Below are 15,223 nucleotides of genomic sequence, written 5' to 3' on the forward strand. Positions count from 1 at the left end.
ATTCCAAACATGCACGTTTCCAATTTTTTGTTTGATTAAAATCTTTAAGATCTTAAAAAAAAAAAACCACACCCTTTATTTTATATTTTTTTAATAAAATTTTATTAATATAATTGATTGACCGATAATTATCGAATTTCTATAATATTAGAAACTATCAACCGAGCCATTATAGATGGGTTGTTCAAGAATTTTGACCCAGTCCAATAGGTCGGCTAAAAAAATATTATCCGCCAGAAAATATGGTAAGTAATGGGTCAAGTAATGAATCAGTTGTTGGGTAAAAAACAACCCGATCCCAACCCTACTTAATGTTAAATTAATATCTTAATTATTAAGAATTGATCTAAATGGGATAATTTGATAGACCCCCACAAACGAAAAATATATTGGACTAACTACCAAGGAGATTACACTCTTGGTGATACCTCGTGACTTTTTTCAACATTTGACATACGTCTCGGCTACATGGAGTGCTTATTGTACCCTTTAGAGAATTATATTGAATCCTAGCCAACCACAATCGTCACTTTGTATTTTATTTTTCTCTCATATCCGAATTTTCACCTCATAATTTTCTGGGTCGATAATGGTGTTTCTCGGAGTTATAACTTTTTCTCCGACGGTCGGAATTTAATGGTTTAACTACAGCTAGATTTCTATTGTCGAGATCTTTCGTACATTTTGGATTCAATATGTTCCCGTGTTTGTTTTACAGTGCACGTATATTTTGACAACGATGGTTCTTCTTGGAGAGATAACTTGTTTTCGTGCGGTCGGAATTTAACGGATTACCCAGCGTTGGATTCCTATTTTCGGTATCTATATTTTGGCTTTTTGTTCAATTTTGACAGTCTAATTTAATGATTTTTCCATTGCGCGATCTGAACCTTGGGTGGTTGGCGGCAACTATGGTCTTGGTAGGAGGCGTTTGGGGTGAAGAGTCCTTGACGGTTTGGTCTAAAATTTCGTAGCATCTGCAACTATGGCATATCTCTCTCTCAAATTTGGAACGGATTTTAATATTTTAAAGTTTCGTCATTTTTTATTAACTTGCACTAAAATTTAATTGGAATAACACAACACTGCATTTAATGTTACTAGTCTTGTCTCCTCAAATAACATAACTAATTTTTTTTGTTTTGTTTTGCAGTTGCATCTTAATGGAGACCATTGATCTTCTCCTTGAATGTGCGAAAATCTGGTTGCTGCTGCAGACGAATTTGACGAATTTAACATCTGCTTCAAACTATAGTTGACTATGAGGGCAGTATAATTCATTTTGCCTCTTTGAAGGATATCCATAAGGACTTGTGAATTAGGATTGGGTTTTTCTCTAGTTTAGTGGGCGCGAGAGGATTATGTCAAATCAACCCTTTGAATACAAAATGCTGAACAATTTCCTATAGTTGAATAAGTATTAAGTAAGCTCAATTATCAAGGGAGTCTACTCATATTTGGTGTATTTCCATGAAAAGAGACTTGTATTTATGATCCTTATAATTATAAATAATTAAATATAAAGTAATAAATATATGTAAAAAATAGTTCTCTCTCTATATGCCTTGTGAAAAATATATGATTGTGGAGGTGATGAAAAAAGGAGTTCAACTTTCGAGGGATAATTTATTTTGAGAGATGGTTGTAATTATGTAAACAAGAGAGTTTTGTTTTTGTAATTATACCTTACCTCAGAGGTGGCCGTAATCTGCCCATAAAAATAACTTCTTCAACATAATCCTAATTTCTTTTTCACATAAAAATCTAATAAAAAAAGAAGTTACTAATTTTGATTTTTCTATAAAAAAAAATATTGTTTTTAGGAAAGCAACTAATGACCAGTTCAGATGTTGATCAAACACATTGACTAAGTCAACCTCTGATGGAGTAAGAAAATGGGTTCCATTAAGAGCTGATCATTGAGAACTATCAAACATAGGAAAGTGGACTTTGTCTATGCAACTGAGGGAAGATTGATGGCGGGAGATTCGTATAACTTGATTGCTCTTTTGCAGGATGCTGAGGCACGTGATTCTTTCACCGATGAAAACGAACTTATTACCACATACAAGGTTGAGATTTTTGTGTTCTTGTCTAATTATTCAAGCATCTGCTCAACATCTATTGGACATGTTGTCTAATTGATCAGATCATATGCTTTTGACTTTTTTTTGATTAATTTTTTTTATATATATAATCAATGACTCTAGAGATTAACTGCGCTCGACGAGAAACGAAGGTTTGCATTAGCTACTGCACCGTCTCATGAAGAAGAGGTTGGTCGCCTCAGGTGAGAAAATTTACCTGCATTTATCCTGATGTATCTTGATCTAAAAATTGACGCAGAGGATACATTCTCAGGATGACTAACTTAACTACATTAACCTTTCATAGTGAATACGTTAACGATATCGATCACACGTGGGAGACGTTTGAGACGACATTATGGGGTCATGTTTCCGATTTTATCAAGCTTGCTAAAGAAAGGTATGTTTTTTTGAGGATTTATTTTAGGGTTAAATACAGTTTGCACCCCTGTACTATATCATTGTCGCATATACCCCATGTACTATGAAATGCGACAAAACAGCACATCGCCTTACCAGTCAACTCTCACATCTCTAACGGCGTTAGTTTTTGCAGTGTAGTTACCTTTTTACCCTTACTTTTTCTCTAACGGCGTTAGTTTTTGCAGTGTAGTTACCTTTTTACCCTTACTTTTATTTGATAGAAATAGCCATTTTCTGACTTTGTAACTTGGATAAAAAGAATTCGAACACAGCAGAACAAAAGTGGTTCCAGAAAAATATGACATGTAGTGTTTCGACCGAAAACATAAATTTTGAGAATTTGAACTACCGAAAGACATTTTTAAACCAAGTAATTATTTATAAATTTAAAAAGAAAATAAAAATAATTTCTAGAATATAAAATTTGTTCATAATTTTTTGGGTAAAAAAAAAAAGGGCTGGAAACGAAAATTAGAAAGAAATTGGGAAGAAATTAAATTGAGTACAAATGGTGGAAGAATGATGCACACCTTTTATACACAATCAAAGGGGTATTTTGGTCTGAAATTTTCCAAATTCTAGTGTAACGGTCAGTCAACAATTGAAATGGACGGCGTTTGTAACATAGATGGACAGCAGGGGTTGTTTTGTCGCGTTTCTGCGACAATGACGACAGTACAAGAGTGCAAACTGTATTTAATCCTTTATTTTATAAGGATCGTCGAGGAATGCGACTATGATTCTATATCTGTATATCTGTTTACGCTACTCATTTGTCGTTGTTTCTTATTTTGCTTTGCAGGCCACAAACATTAGCTTGTGCACTGAGGTGTATATATGTTTAATCTAAATAAGGCACATTACCTTAACATCTTTTTTGGATACTAATGCACCCCTCCCTTCTTTTACACTTAAAACAAAAAGGGTTGTTGAAATGCAAGAAATCTTGGATCGAGAAGTAGCTACAGAAGGAGCGTACTCCGTGCTTTCTGTAGCAAATCCTTCGAAATACGCAAAGTATTTACCTCTTCAACTTATGCATCTACAATTAACCTCACGATTCAGTTTTCCTACTCCAAGTTTTGTGCATATTAATTTTTTTTTTTTTTTTGTTTAATCTACGGCATTTGCGTCTTTTAGAAATCAAGGTAAAGGCTACAAGGATAAATGTTGTGAGGAAATAAGGAAGTCCGTAGAAGCACGTTTCACCCGATTGCTCACCGAGGTTCATCTCTTAATATGTTTTTTGCTTTACGGCCAGGGCCGGTCCGGCGTATTCGGGGGCCCGGGGCGAGAATATAATTGCTCGGTAGTTCGGGGGCAACGTTCGATTTTCTTTTTTTCCGCATCTTAAGCAAATGAAATAATATAAATAAATTATTTATTAACAGAAACTTCATCAATATAAGTCTGAAAATATTCATGTCTAGATAAAAAACTTTTGTCTAAAGCAAATGTTAGAATAAAAAAAATATTAAATTTCAAATCTATTTTTAAAATAAATTTATAAAAAAATAAAAAAGAATAAAGAGTAAATTTTATTTTATTTTTGAAAAAAAATAGAAGAATATTTTTCTTAAAACAATAAAACAACTTTTACACATAAAATTATATAATATATATATTAAAAAATTAAAATTTTGCGCCCCTATGACATTGGGCCCTGGGCGTGGGCCCTGCTCGCCCCACTCAGTGCCGGCCCTGTTTACGGCACTAATCTAGAATTTGGAAATCTTTCTAATTTTGTTCACATTCCGATCATGCCTTTTCAGCTTGTGTTTAAGGACCTAAAAGGAGCTCTAGAGGAGGCTAAGAAGGTATTTATGTACTTCTTACAATGTTTCTTATGTTTAAAATACTAGGATATCATGTTCATTATGTTCCAAGTCACATACTCCCTCTGTTCCTAATTAATTGTAGTTCTTCAGCTTTGCACAAGTATTAAGAATCTAAATACACGTGTTTTGATTTTTCGGAAAAACACACATTAAAAAGACTAAAATAACCTTGATATGATACGAGAAAGAGTTAAAATACTTAGAGTTAAATTAATAAGGTTAAAACAGGATAAAAAAATGCATTTAGTGCAGTATTGAAAATCTAAAGTGTCAGATAATATAGAAACATAAATATTTTAAAAAAGAAACAATTAATATGGGAGTATCGTATTCTTTCTTGCACAAGTTGATTAAATGACTTGGGTTTTTTTTTCAACTTCATTCCGTTTTCAAGCAAATAACTATGGCCAACTTCTCTTTGTTATATGTCAGATTGGTGAAGAACTTGGAGATATATATGAACACGTTGCTCCTAGCTTTCCTCCTAGGTTTGCCATGTTTATTCATTAATATAAGGGTAAATTGCAGTTTGCCTCCTCAAAAAATATTTTTTTTGTACTTTCCCCCCTTAAAATACAAAAACTAGACTATTCCCCTTTATTATATACAACTCGGTGCACTATTTTCCAAATATGTATTTTCAGTCAAATTCTTGCCGGTCTGAGTAATTGGGAAGGGTAATTTCAACCTTTAAGGCTATAAATGTCATTCAATTTTTTTTCCAAATCATATTACTGTTAGGGCTCTCTTTTCTCACCCAAATTGGAGTCTCGACGAATTGGGGTAGCTCTTCTTAATTGATCTTTTTTCCTGGACAAACTTTTTTCCTGGTCCTTGGTCATTTATTATGAATATTGCCGTGATGTCAAAGTTGAGAAGTGAATTTGTTAAAGTGGAATTTTAATGAAGCGGAATAAGTAAAATGACTTATACACCCTTAATCCGGCAATAATTCAACCGAAAATACACATTTAGGGCAAAGTGCACCGCGAGTTATATATTTCGAAAGGGGACAATCTAGTTTTTGTACTTTAAGGGGGGAGGTGCAAAAATAACATTTTTTAGGGGGCGAAGTGCAATTTGCCTTTAATATAAAAACAGTTTGTTTATTTTGATTTATTTATTCAGATGTCGATTTCTTTAGATATGAAATATTCGAGTTCATGGTGAATCTTTACACTAAGAAGTTTGTCCAGTGGTTGAGACTACTCAATGACAGAGCTAATGATTTAACAAATATAGAGATATTAAAGGTATTTATTTCATTGAATCTATTGTTAGTTGTTACTCATATCAAAACTAATACCATATTTTGAATTATTTTGAATTAGTTTGGAGCTGTTTTAACGGGGAAAATACAGTTTCCATCCCTCAAATTTGAATTGATTTCGTATTTGGTCCCTTCTGTTAACAAAAAAACCATATTTGGTCCCTCCTATTTCAAAATTTCAATAACTTTAGTCATTTCTATCAATTTTTTGTTTAAACTAATGGAATTAAGCATGTGTCCATCACTACCCTAACTGACGGATTAATGGTAAATTGACGGAAATGACCATAACTGTTAAATTATTGAAACTTGAAGGACCAAATGTGTCTTTTGTGAACATGGGTGACCAAATGTGAAATCGGTGTAAACTTGAGGGATGATAACTATAATTTTTTCCCCTGTTTTATTTGTGTGAGTGCTATTTCTGTGATTAGGTAACTGGCTGGGTAGTCGAGTACGAAGATAATCTAATTCGACTTGGAGTTGACGAGTCGCTTGCTCGAATTTGCTCTGAAAGTGGCGCGATGGATCACCTTACGAATACTTACGTCGAAAAAATGCAAGACACAATAAGGGTAAATAGGCAATGAGTGCATTTTCATCAATCAATATTATCAGGTCAGGTAAACTAACTGAAGGCACTCTGTTGTATGTAGAAATGGTACCTGAATGTACTCGACGCTGAGAAGGTACAGCTACCGAAGGAAACAAATGATGGAAAGATGTACACGCCAATTGCTGTTGATTTGTTTCGCATACTTGGAGAGCAAGTGTTGATTGTACGAGAAAATAATCGTTCGATTAAATTCATGCTGTACAAAATTGCTTTTGCCATCATTCAGGTTGGTTCAAATTTGCTAGCCTAAGACTCTGCTTGTTAAATTCAATGTGTGCACGGACACGAAAATGGAGAGAAGGAAAAATGGGGAAACGGACACGGGGAAACTGCATGTCTTAAAAATGGGGAAAACATGTAAATATTAAAAATAAAGGGGTATATTTATAAATATGCCAAAAAAAATTATATTTTCTTTTTATTTACATACAAAGATATTAAAAATATTTTACTATCAACTATCAATTTGCAATTCATTAAATCATGTAAATAATTAAGGAAGCAACAAAAATAGGGCAAATTCCACTTTCCCTCTTGTACTTTGACTCGATATCACTTTACCCCCTTCTACTCTCGATTGCAACGATTTGCCCCTTGCACTTGAAAAAATTGTCTCAATGTGGCCATCGCCGTTAGTTTTCAAACATGTCTTTTATTTTATTTTTTTAAATTTCAAAATGATCTATTAGGTGTCCGGAAGGGTATGCTCGAGTTTCGAGACATGAATTGTGTCCGAAACGCGAAAACGTTAGGACGTCGAAGTTTCCGTGCTACATAGAGCCATACTTATTTCTTAGCATCTGCAATGATCTTTGATATTATAATGCTCAATGATGTTCAGTGGCGGAGCCAGAATTTTATTACTGAGAGGGCCTAATATACATTTAATAATGTAAAAAAATTAATGACAAGGATAATTGTTTTTAGAGTGGCTAGTGTAAAATTTTCGAACTGTATGAATGATTGATTTCTGTTTTTCTGCTCGTCTCAGGTAATGATTGATTTTCCAGCAGCACAAAGGCAGAAATTGGAAAAACCGGCTTCTGAAACTAGTCTAGAAGCTTTATGTGCAATGGTATGTGAATTCTATCAAGAAATAATACGCAAATGATTATCTGGCATTATTATTTTATATCGTGTTAATAAAATCAGTTCGTTACAGATCAATAACAATCTTCGCTGCTATGATCTTGCAATCGAGCTAAGTTCTAGCACACTTGAAGCTCTGCCACAGAATTATGCGGAGCAGGTGAAGATTACATATTGAAATTGCCAAGTTCTTTTTCCAAATGCTACTAAAATGACACCAAAAATTCAAGTTAACTGTATTCTTTTTTCTCTGTTTTTATTATTATTAGTAGGATAAAATGCACTTCGCCCCCTAGAAATTTTCAATTTTCGCAGTTTCCCCATTACTAATTAAAAAATGAGACTCTCCCTCTTAAAAAAGATATGCTAATTGCACTTTGAGAGATTGGAGAGATTTATGCGTCGACGATGTGTGACTGATCGTCGAATATGTCAATTTTGGTGAGGGATAACCGGAAAAAATAATGGGAAATGCGAAATTTGAGCAACAACGGGATGAAGGTTATGGTGGTGGTTAAAGAAACTAGTGTTGTGAGAAACTTGAAAAATGGGAGAGTAAGGTTTTTTAAGATAATGAAGAGCGGTGGTGGTGGAGGAGGTGGTGGTGGTGCCGTGGGAAGAAGGAAGGGGATTAGGGTTTTTAAGAAATTTTAAAATTGCAATTTGGTCCTTAGATTAGATGGATAAATTTAAAATCCGGTGTAATTGGAAAAAAATGACGCATATATCCCTTAAATGGACGGAGAAATTTGAAATCCGTTAAAAAATACACCGGAGTTCGAATTTTGGGGCAAAATGCAACTAGAGAGTCTCATTTTTCAATTTGTATGGGGGAAAGTGCGAAAACTAAAAAAATGTAGGGGCGAAGTGCATTTCGTCATTATTAATATTATTATTATTATTTTTTCGCATTTTAACACTAATATTCATATGTCTTGGCTTTGTGTACTTCGAAATTCTAAAAATCGCGAGCCTTAGTAGGTGGATGAATTATATACTTCGCACTCATGCTATATCGGATTTTTTCGAGTTAACGCCACAGTGAAGTTATACACATTAGTAGAAAAATGGGTTTTTACTACGAATTTTTTGCTACGATAAAAAGCCGTAACAAAAGGTACCTTTTATTAGAGGACAATCTTGGAGTCGTAGTAAATGCTAGGATTTACCGTAGCAAAAAAATATTTGCTACAGCCATTTACCGTAGCAAACTTTTTGTCACGCCCGTATATGGACGGGGCAAATTCGTAACAAATGCGTAGCAAAAGTCTTTTTTCCACTGGATATGATCACGAGCATGTCAGCATAGACTTCGAAGTACACTCATACTCGAGAAAAAATGGTTCAACTTGTTAGGAAGCATTGTTATATTTATCTTTCTTGAAACTATTTCTCTTTCCAGGTTAATTTTGAGGACGCGTGCAAAGGCTTTCTGGAGGTTGCGAAGGTAAATTGTATATCCTATTTTCGCTTTGAAACCGTCTTCTTTTTTCACTACCATTCGTATAAATGTGAGCATGTATGCAGGGGCAAATATCTCTTTCTTCAATTTTCACTAGTTCATACTGCCACTATGCATTTTCCATATTTACTATGAATCAAGGTTGTAAAAAGTGGTAATCGGGTCGGAGGTGGTCGGGCACCGACTCATGATTAATCGGTGCGGCGGTGATTAATCGGTGATAAATCATAAATAAATCGGTTTTTAAAATTTAATATAATATATTTCTAAATATTATTTATAAATATTCCAAACATATATAAAAATATAGTTAAACATAGTTATATCTCCATCATGTATATATCCTAGTAACATAATAAAAGTTTAATAATAATAAGATCATAATATATAAATATCCTTATAAAATATAAATAAAAAATCCATCAAAAAAAATATAAATAAAAAAGCAAAATTTTTTGAATTTACATTTATTCTTGAACATTCCTGGCATACATCATTAGTTCTTTAACAATAACAATTAACATAAACAAAATAAAGCATAAAGTCATATTTTTTTTATTAAAATCCCAACTTTTATTTTGAATTATAAAAAACACAAAAAAAAAAAAAAAAAAAAAAACCGATTTTTGTCACCGAGTTTGACCCGCCTTAAAGGTTTGACCGCCTCAGACCGCCTAAAACCGCCTCACAGGTAAAAAAAACCGATTTTTCAAACCTTTACACTAAAATTGTAAAGGTTTTGGACCGCCTCCGCCTCATCAGCCGATTTTTAGAACACTGCTATGAATACAGTTGAGAACATTTTATTTACTATCGTAGAGTAATAATAGTTAACTGTTATTAGGAAGCTGTTCATCAAACGGTTCGTTTCATTTTCGAAGATCCAGGAGTTCAAGAGTTACTTGTAAAGCTCTATCAGAAAGGTAATCAATTATTTTTATCAGCAAGGAAAAAGAATCGAATTAACGTCATGTTGACGTTGATGTTGCATTGATTTGTTTCTCGTTTGATTCCAGATTGGTTGGAAGGACAAGTAACTGAACGCCTAGTTGCGACGTTTATTGATTATTTTTCGGATGTCAAGATGTAAGTTATTCCACCTACCATTGGTAAATCTATCAACCATCTCCCTACTTTCCAAATTTGTAACCGGATTTGAATTTATTTATATATACACACACACACATGTATGTATTGCAGATCATGCAAAATCATTAGTTCACACCGGTCAATTCCTGAGGTAAGGTTAAATTACAAAAATAAAATAAAAATAACCTTATGTTTGGGTAATTACAATCACTCATCAACTATGAATCTTCTTACACGTCCACTCTTGCAGTGCAAAATTTAGTGGAATCTTCTAGATTATGTGGAATATTCTCTAATTTGTACTCGTTTTACCCCATTCGAGCACCACATCTTGAAACAAGATGATAATAAGATGTGTCTCTTGACTTGTAAATATCAGATTGTGGTGCATTAGAAAATGCATTTTTGCACAAAACGAGTACAAACTATAGAACATTCCACGAAATCTAGTCATTGTGTTGAATTTGACACCATAAGGACGGACATGGAGTGTAAGAAGATTCATAGTTGAGGGGTGGTTTAATTACCAAACAAAGGGAGAGTTTTCGTACTTTAACCTTACCTGGGGGGGTTGGCGTAATTTACCCATAAATTTCAATATGTGTGTTTATCGTGTGAAGGTACATTGAGGAAAGATCGTTTAGGCAATTCGTTGAGGCGTGTGTCGAAGAAACTATTGTCGTCTATGTTGACCATCTACTTATCCAGGTTCCTAGCATGAGTCGTTTCGATTCATGTGTTCACAAATGTTCAATATATTATTAGTGTTGTTGACGTTGATTATGTCTGCTTTAAAGCAGAAATATTATTATATCAAAGAAGAGACAATCGAAAGGATGAAACTAGATGAAGAGGTTCTCATGGACTTCTTCCGGGAGTACGTAAGGGTTTCTGTAAGACTAATCAAGTTTTATTAGCTCTAACGATTAACTTATTTGTGTGTCTATATATATATATATATATATATATATATATATATATATATATAGGGTAAATTACAAAAACACCCCTCTTGTTTGGATAATTACAACCACCCCTCAACTCATCAAATTTTGTGAGGGGGGTAGATGTAATTATCCAAACAAGAGGGGGGTTTTTGTAATTTGACCATACCTCAGGGGGTGTTTGTAATTTACCCATATATATATATATATATATATATATATATATATATATATATATATATATATATATATATATATATATATATAATGTGCATGAATTTCTTTCTTCTCAGGGTTGTGGTTGTAATTTACCGAAAATGATATGATGAGCCACAGTCCTTGAACTAATGTGATTTATCCATGTTTCTCTTTTGTGTTGCAGAAAGTTGAAAACAAAGTAAAGGTACTTGGTTATTTGAGAGAACTTGCTGCATCGGGGAGCCCGGATTCTTTCACACTTGGGTATAGAAATATTCTCAAACATCAACCAGATTGTCCTGTAAGTACTATGTTATATGCTAGCAATGTATAAATCTGTTGGAAATATGGTTATTGATCTTCGTCTCTCGTATTTGTTGAATGACCACCTCAACCAAAATGTTATGTTTTTAGTGAAATATATCATTTAATATTAATATATTAATATCTTCAATACGGGTGACGGTGGGATTCGAACTTAGGACCTTTCATTCGATTTAGCTCTGATACCATGTTAAATGATACCTCAACCAAAAGCTTAAACTTTTAGTGAAATGTATCATTCCATATTAATATCTTAATATCTCCAATAGTATTAGCTTATTCCTTTTTGCATTGCAGCCAGAGATGGTTGAAAAAGTTATCAGCTTAAGAGAAGGCATACCAAGAAGAGATGCGAAAGAGGTAAATAAATAATACTCTTCGTCTCTCGTATTACCGTATTACTTTGTCCAATATTTTTTGTCAGTGGTGCTGTCCCCGAACCCTCGAAAAAACCCTAAAAAACTTAAGCCCACTCTGTACTAAATTCTTGGACTCGCCACGGAGTCTGGAGTCAATGACAATAAGCCGGCGGACAGTTAAATCTGATAGAGAGCCTAAGCTCGTTTTGTCTTAATCTGATAGATGGCAAATTGTTGTTTTGTAAACACAGATTTTTCAGGAGTGCGAAGAAATATACAAAACTTCTCTTATTGATGGCAATCCTTCAAGCTCGGGTTTTGTTTTCTCTAAACTGAAGAACCTCAAACACCTCCTATGGAGAAGAAATCTCGTAGTTCAGCCTCGCGTCAGGGATGTGGTTGTATTTTACCCAAAAATAAGTGATGAGACACGGTCCTTTAAATGGTATGACTATGTCCTCAAAATGACTAAGCTATACAACGGTACACACTCGTCGGTGGAAAACGAGTCTTCAAGAAGGTACAGTCACTTTGATAGAAGTCATTATTATCTTTACATTCAGTGCTAATACTCGTGGTTTAGCTCATTAGCTACTCAATGTAGTGAGGAAGTTATGATACTTGGATGATCTGTCAAAGCATTGAGCATATATATGTTTCGGTAATGTGTTACAGAAAGTTGAAAATAGAGTAAAGGGTACTTGGTGATTTGAGAGAACTTGCTTCGTCAGAGAGCCCAGATTCCTTCACACTTGTGAATACAAATATTCGTGAACATCAACCAGATTGCTATGTATACATTGCTTTAAAATATTTCCCTCGTGTGGAATTAATTTAGAAATAGGGTTATTTATTACCCTTTGCTTTGTGAAGGGATGGATACCAAGAAAAATATGATTTGTGAACTTGATCTTATTTGAGACTATTTTTTTGAGACATGAAAAATATGCTAGAAGTTAGTTTGTTCCTTATATTTTGGTTACTCTTCGTCAACTATAGTTATTTATTTAACATCTTTGAAATCTCCATTTTAGCTCTTACGATTGGGTTGATAGATGAGTGTAGAATATTATTTGTGCAATCCCATGAATGTGGGAGTGCCTCTCATTCATATATATATAGGAAAATAGTAAATAAGATAGTTCAATGCTAGACGGAAACTACCTATCAAAACGTATCTAGAGTTTAATTCATAATAAAATTCCACGAAATCTAGGAGAATATAATGTAATCTAACAGCCCCTCGCAGTTGAAATGCATGGGGCCGGAGTAGACGTTGAGACTAGACAAAAACTCCTGAAAAAGGGCCGTTGGAAGGCCTTTCGTAAAGATGTCCGCAAACTGGAAACGGGAGGGAACGTGGAGGACGTGTGCGAGGCCGAGTGTGACTTGATCACGAACAAAATGAATGTCTATTTCCACATGCTTGGTGAGTTGATGATGAACTGGATTGCTGGTGAGATACACTGCAGAGATATTGTCGAAATAAACGAGCGTGGATTTGGTTGGGGCGCAGCGAAGGTCGATCGGCCGACAATTGACGAAGCTAGATGGTCTCGGCAACAACATTAGCCACAGCTCGATACTTAGCTTCGGTACTAGATCTAGACGTGCAAGTTTGGAGTTTGGAGGACCGTGAGACAAATGAAGTGCCGAGAAAAACGCAGTAACCGGCGATGGAACGACGAGTGTCAGGACAACCACATCAATTAGCATATGAATAAGCAACAAAGAGCGATCCGAGGAGGCAGTGATCGACAGGCCGAGATGCAAGGTGCCGCGAAGATACTGCAAAATGCGCTTGAGGGCGGCGAGATGAGGCACGCGAGGATCATGCTGTTAGATGCATTGAACCTGTGGAGAGGAATTACTATGAAGATGAAACACCATTTGATGGTCAAGTTTCCAAGGGCAAGTTCCAAGCTTTGAATGACCTTTCAAGTAGCTTTGTGGAGTCCTATAAATGGGGACACCCTCTCCATTCGGGATTCATTTCAAATATCATCAAGTAAACAAGAACACACAAGAACAACTAGCTACAACAAGAGCAATAATCTATTCTAGTGTTTGGCAGAAAATTGAGAGTGCAATTTTCAGAGTTCCTAAGGGAATTAAGAGGTATTGTGAGTTGTGAGTTGTAGAAGAGAGTGTGAGTGTTTGTAAACACTGTTCTTGTTCTCCCTATAATAAAAATCTGCAGCAGCCCGTGGACGTAGCCCAACTTGGGTGAACCACATAAATCTCGTGTCTTCTATCATTTTTATTTTAATCTGGTTGTTCAAATCCTAACAACTGGTATCAGAACCTCAGGTATTCCTGAGGCAACCGAATTCGTGGAAGAAGTAATGGCGACAGAAGAAGAAAAATTCAAACATGAGAAGTTCGATGGTGCAGACTTTGGTTTCTGGAAGATGCAAATTGAGGATTATTTAAGAATTGTATCTGCCTCTTGAAGAAGAGAAGCCTGAAGCCATGAAAGATTCCGAATTGCAACTTCTCGACCAACAAGCTCTTGGAATTATTAGATTTTCATTATCTCGTAATGTTGCTTTCAACATAGCGAAAGAGAAGACCACAACCGGTCTTATAAAGGCTCTTTCAAATATGTACGAGAAGCCATCGGCAGCAAATAAAGTACATTTAATCCGACGATTGTTCAATTTAAGAATGACTGGAGGATCGTCGGTGGCCCAGCACCTCAACAAGCTCAGCACAATCACATCACAATTAAGCTCTATTGAAATAGAGTTTGATGACGAGATACAGGCGTTGTTACTTTTATCTTCCCTACTAATAGTTGGAACGCTACTGTCACTGTTGTGAGTAGTTCATCGAGAAATAATAAGTTGAATTTCAACGATGTTCGTGACCTCGTTCTGAGTGAAGAAATTCGACGTAAAGAATTGGGTGATGTTTCGAATCCTTCTACCTTATCAACCGAGTCAAGAGGTCGTTCGGTGAAGAACGACCGCGGAAGATCTGTTCAACGAGAAAAATCGAGGAATGCAAGATCGAAATCAAGAAATTCCAGAAACACTAAAACCTTTGAGTGTTGGAATTGTGTTAAGACAGGACACTTCAAGAATCAGTGCAAAAACACTTCAAAGAATCATGAAATGAAGACTGAAGCTAATGTTGCATCGACATCAGTACGTGATGGTGCTTTAATTTGCACTTTGGAGAAAAATGAAGAGTCTTGGGTTTTAGACTCTGCAGCGTCATTTCATGTGACTTCTCAGAAGGAGTTCTTTGAAAGATACAAATCTGAAAATCTCGGAAAGGTATACCTCGGCGATGACCAACCTTGCGACATTATCGGAAAAGGCACGGGGAAGATTAATTTAAATGGGCTTATTTTGGAGCTGAACAATGTAAGGCACATCCCTGATCTAAGAAGAAACTTAATCTATGTGGGTCAATTAGCAAGTAAAGGATATACCATAATTTTTCATGGTAACGATTGGAAGATTTCCAAAGGCGCCATGACAATTGCACGAGGAAAGAAGAGTCGTACTCTTTACTTA

General features: G+C 35.0%; 1 protein-coding gene across 1 annotated transcript; it reads left to right on the forward strand.

Annotated features, from left to right (window-relative positions):
• The first annotated feature begins 1,893 nt into the window (after positions 1-1,893).
• LOC105951027 (exocyst complex component SEC6) lies at positions 1,894-11,725 on the forward strand. Its single transcript, XM_088816024.1, has 20 exons — positions 1,894-2,072; positions 2,211-2,290; positions 2,395-2,487; positions 3,313-3,339; positions 3,435-3,527; positions 3,651-3,735; positions 4,283-4,327; positions 4,781-4,836; positions 5,493-5,601; positions 6,053-6,193; positions 6,275-6,460; positions 7,226-7,309; positions 7,397-7,483; positions 8,726-8,770; positions 9,630-9,708; positions 9,802-9,871; positions 10,495-10,582; positions 10,675-10,755; positions 11,201-11,317; positions 11,638-11,725. The coding sequence occupies exons 1-20, from the start codon at positions 1,977-1,979 to the stop codon at positions 11,710-11,712; spliced, it is 1,737 nt and encodes a 578-aa protein (XP_088672150.1). The 5' UTR covers positions 1,894-1,976; the 3' UTR covers positions 11,713-11,725.
• The last annotated feature ends 3,498 nt before the right edge of the window (positions 11,726-15,223 follow it).

The sequence above is a fragment of the Erythranthe guttata genome, chromosome 3, assembly GCF_056151865.1.
Source record: "Erythranthe guttata isolate IM_541 chromosome 3, IM_541, whole genome shotgun sequence".
Taxonomy (NCBI): Eukaryota; Viridiplantae; Streptophyta; class Magnoliopsida; order Lamiales; family Phrymaceae; genus Erythranthe; species Erythranthe guttata.

Coding starts and splice junctions, on each gene's coding strand:
- LOC105951027 (XM_088816024.1), top strand. CDS start 1,977: ATGGCGGGAGATTCGTATAACTTGATTGCTCTTTTGCAGGATGCTGAG. Junction 7,310..7,396: donor TAGAAGCTTTATGTGCAATG/GTATGTGAATTC, acceptor AGTTCGTTACAG/ATCAATAACAATCTTCGCTG. Junction 9,709..9,801: donor TGTAAAGCTCTATCAGAAAG/GTAATCAATTAT, acceptor GTTTGATTCCAG/ATTGGTTGGAAGGACAAGTA.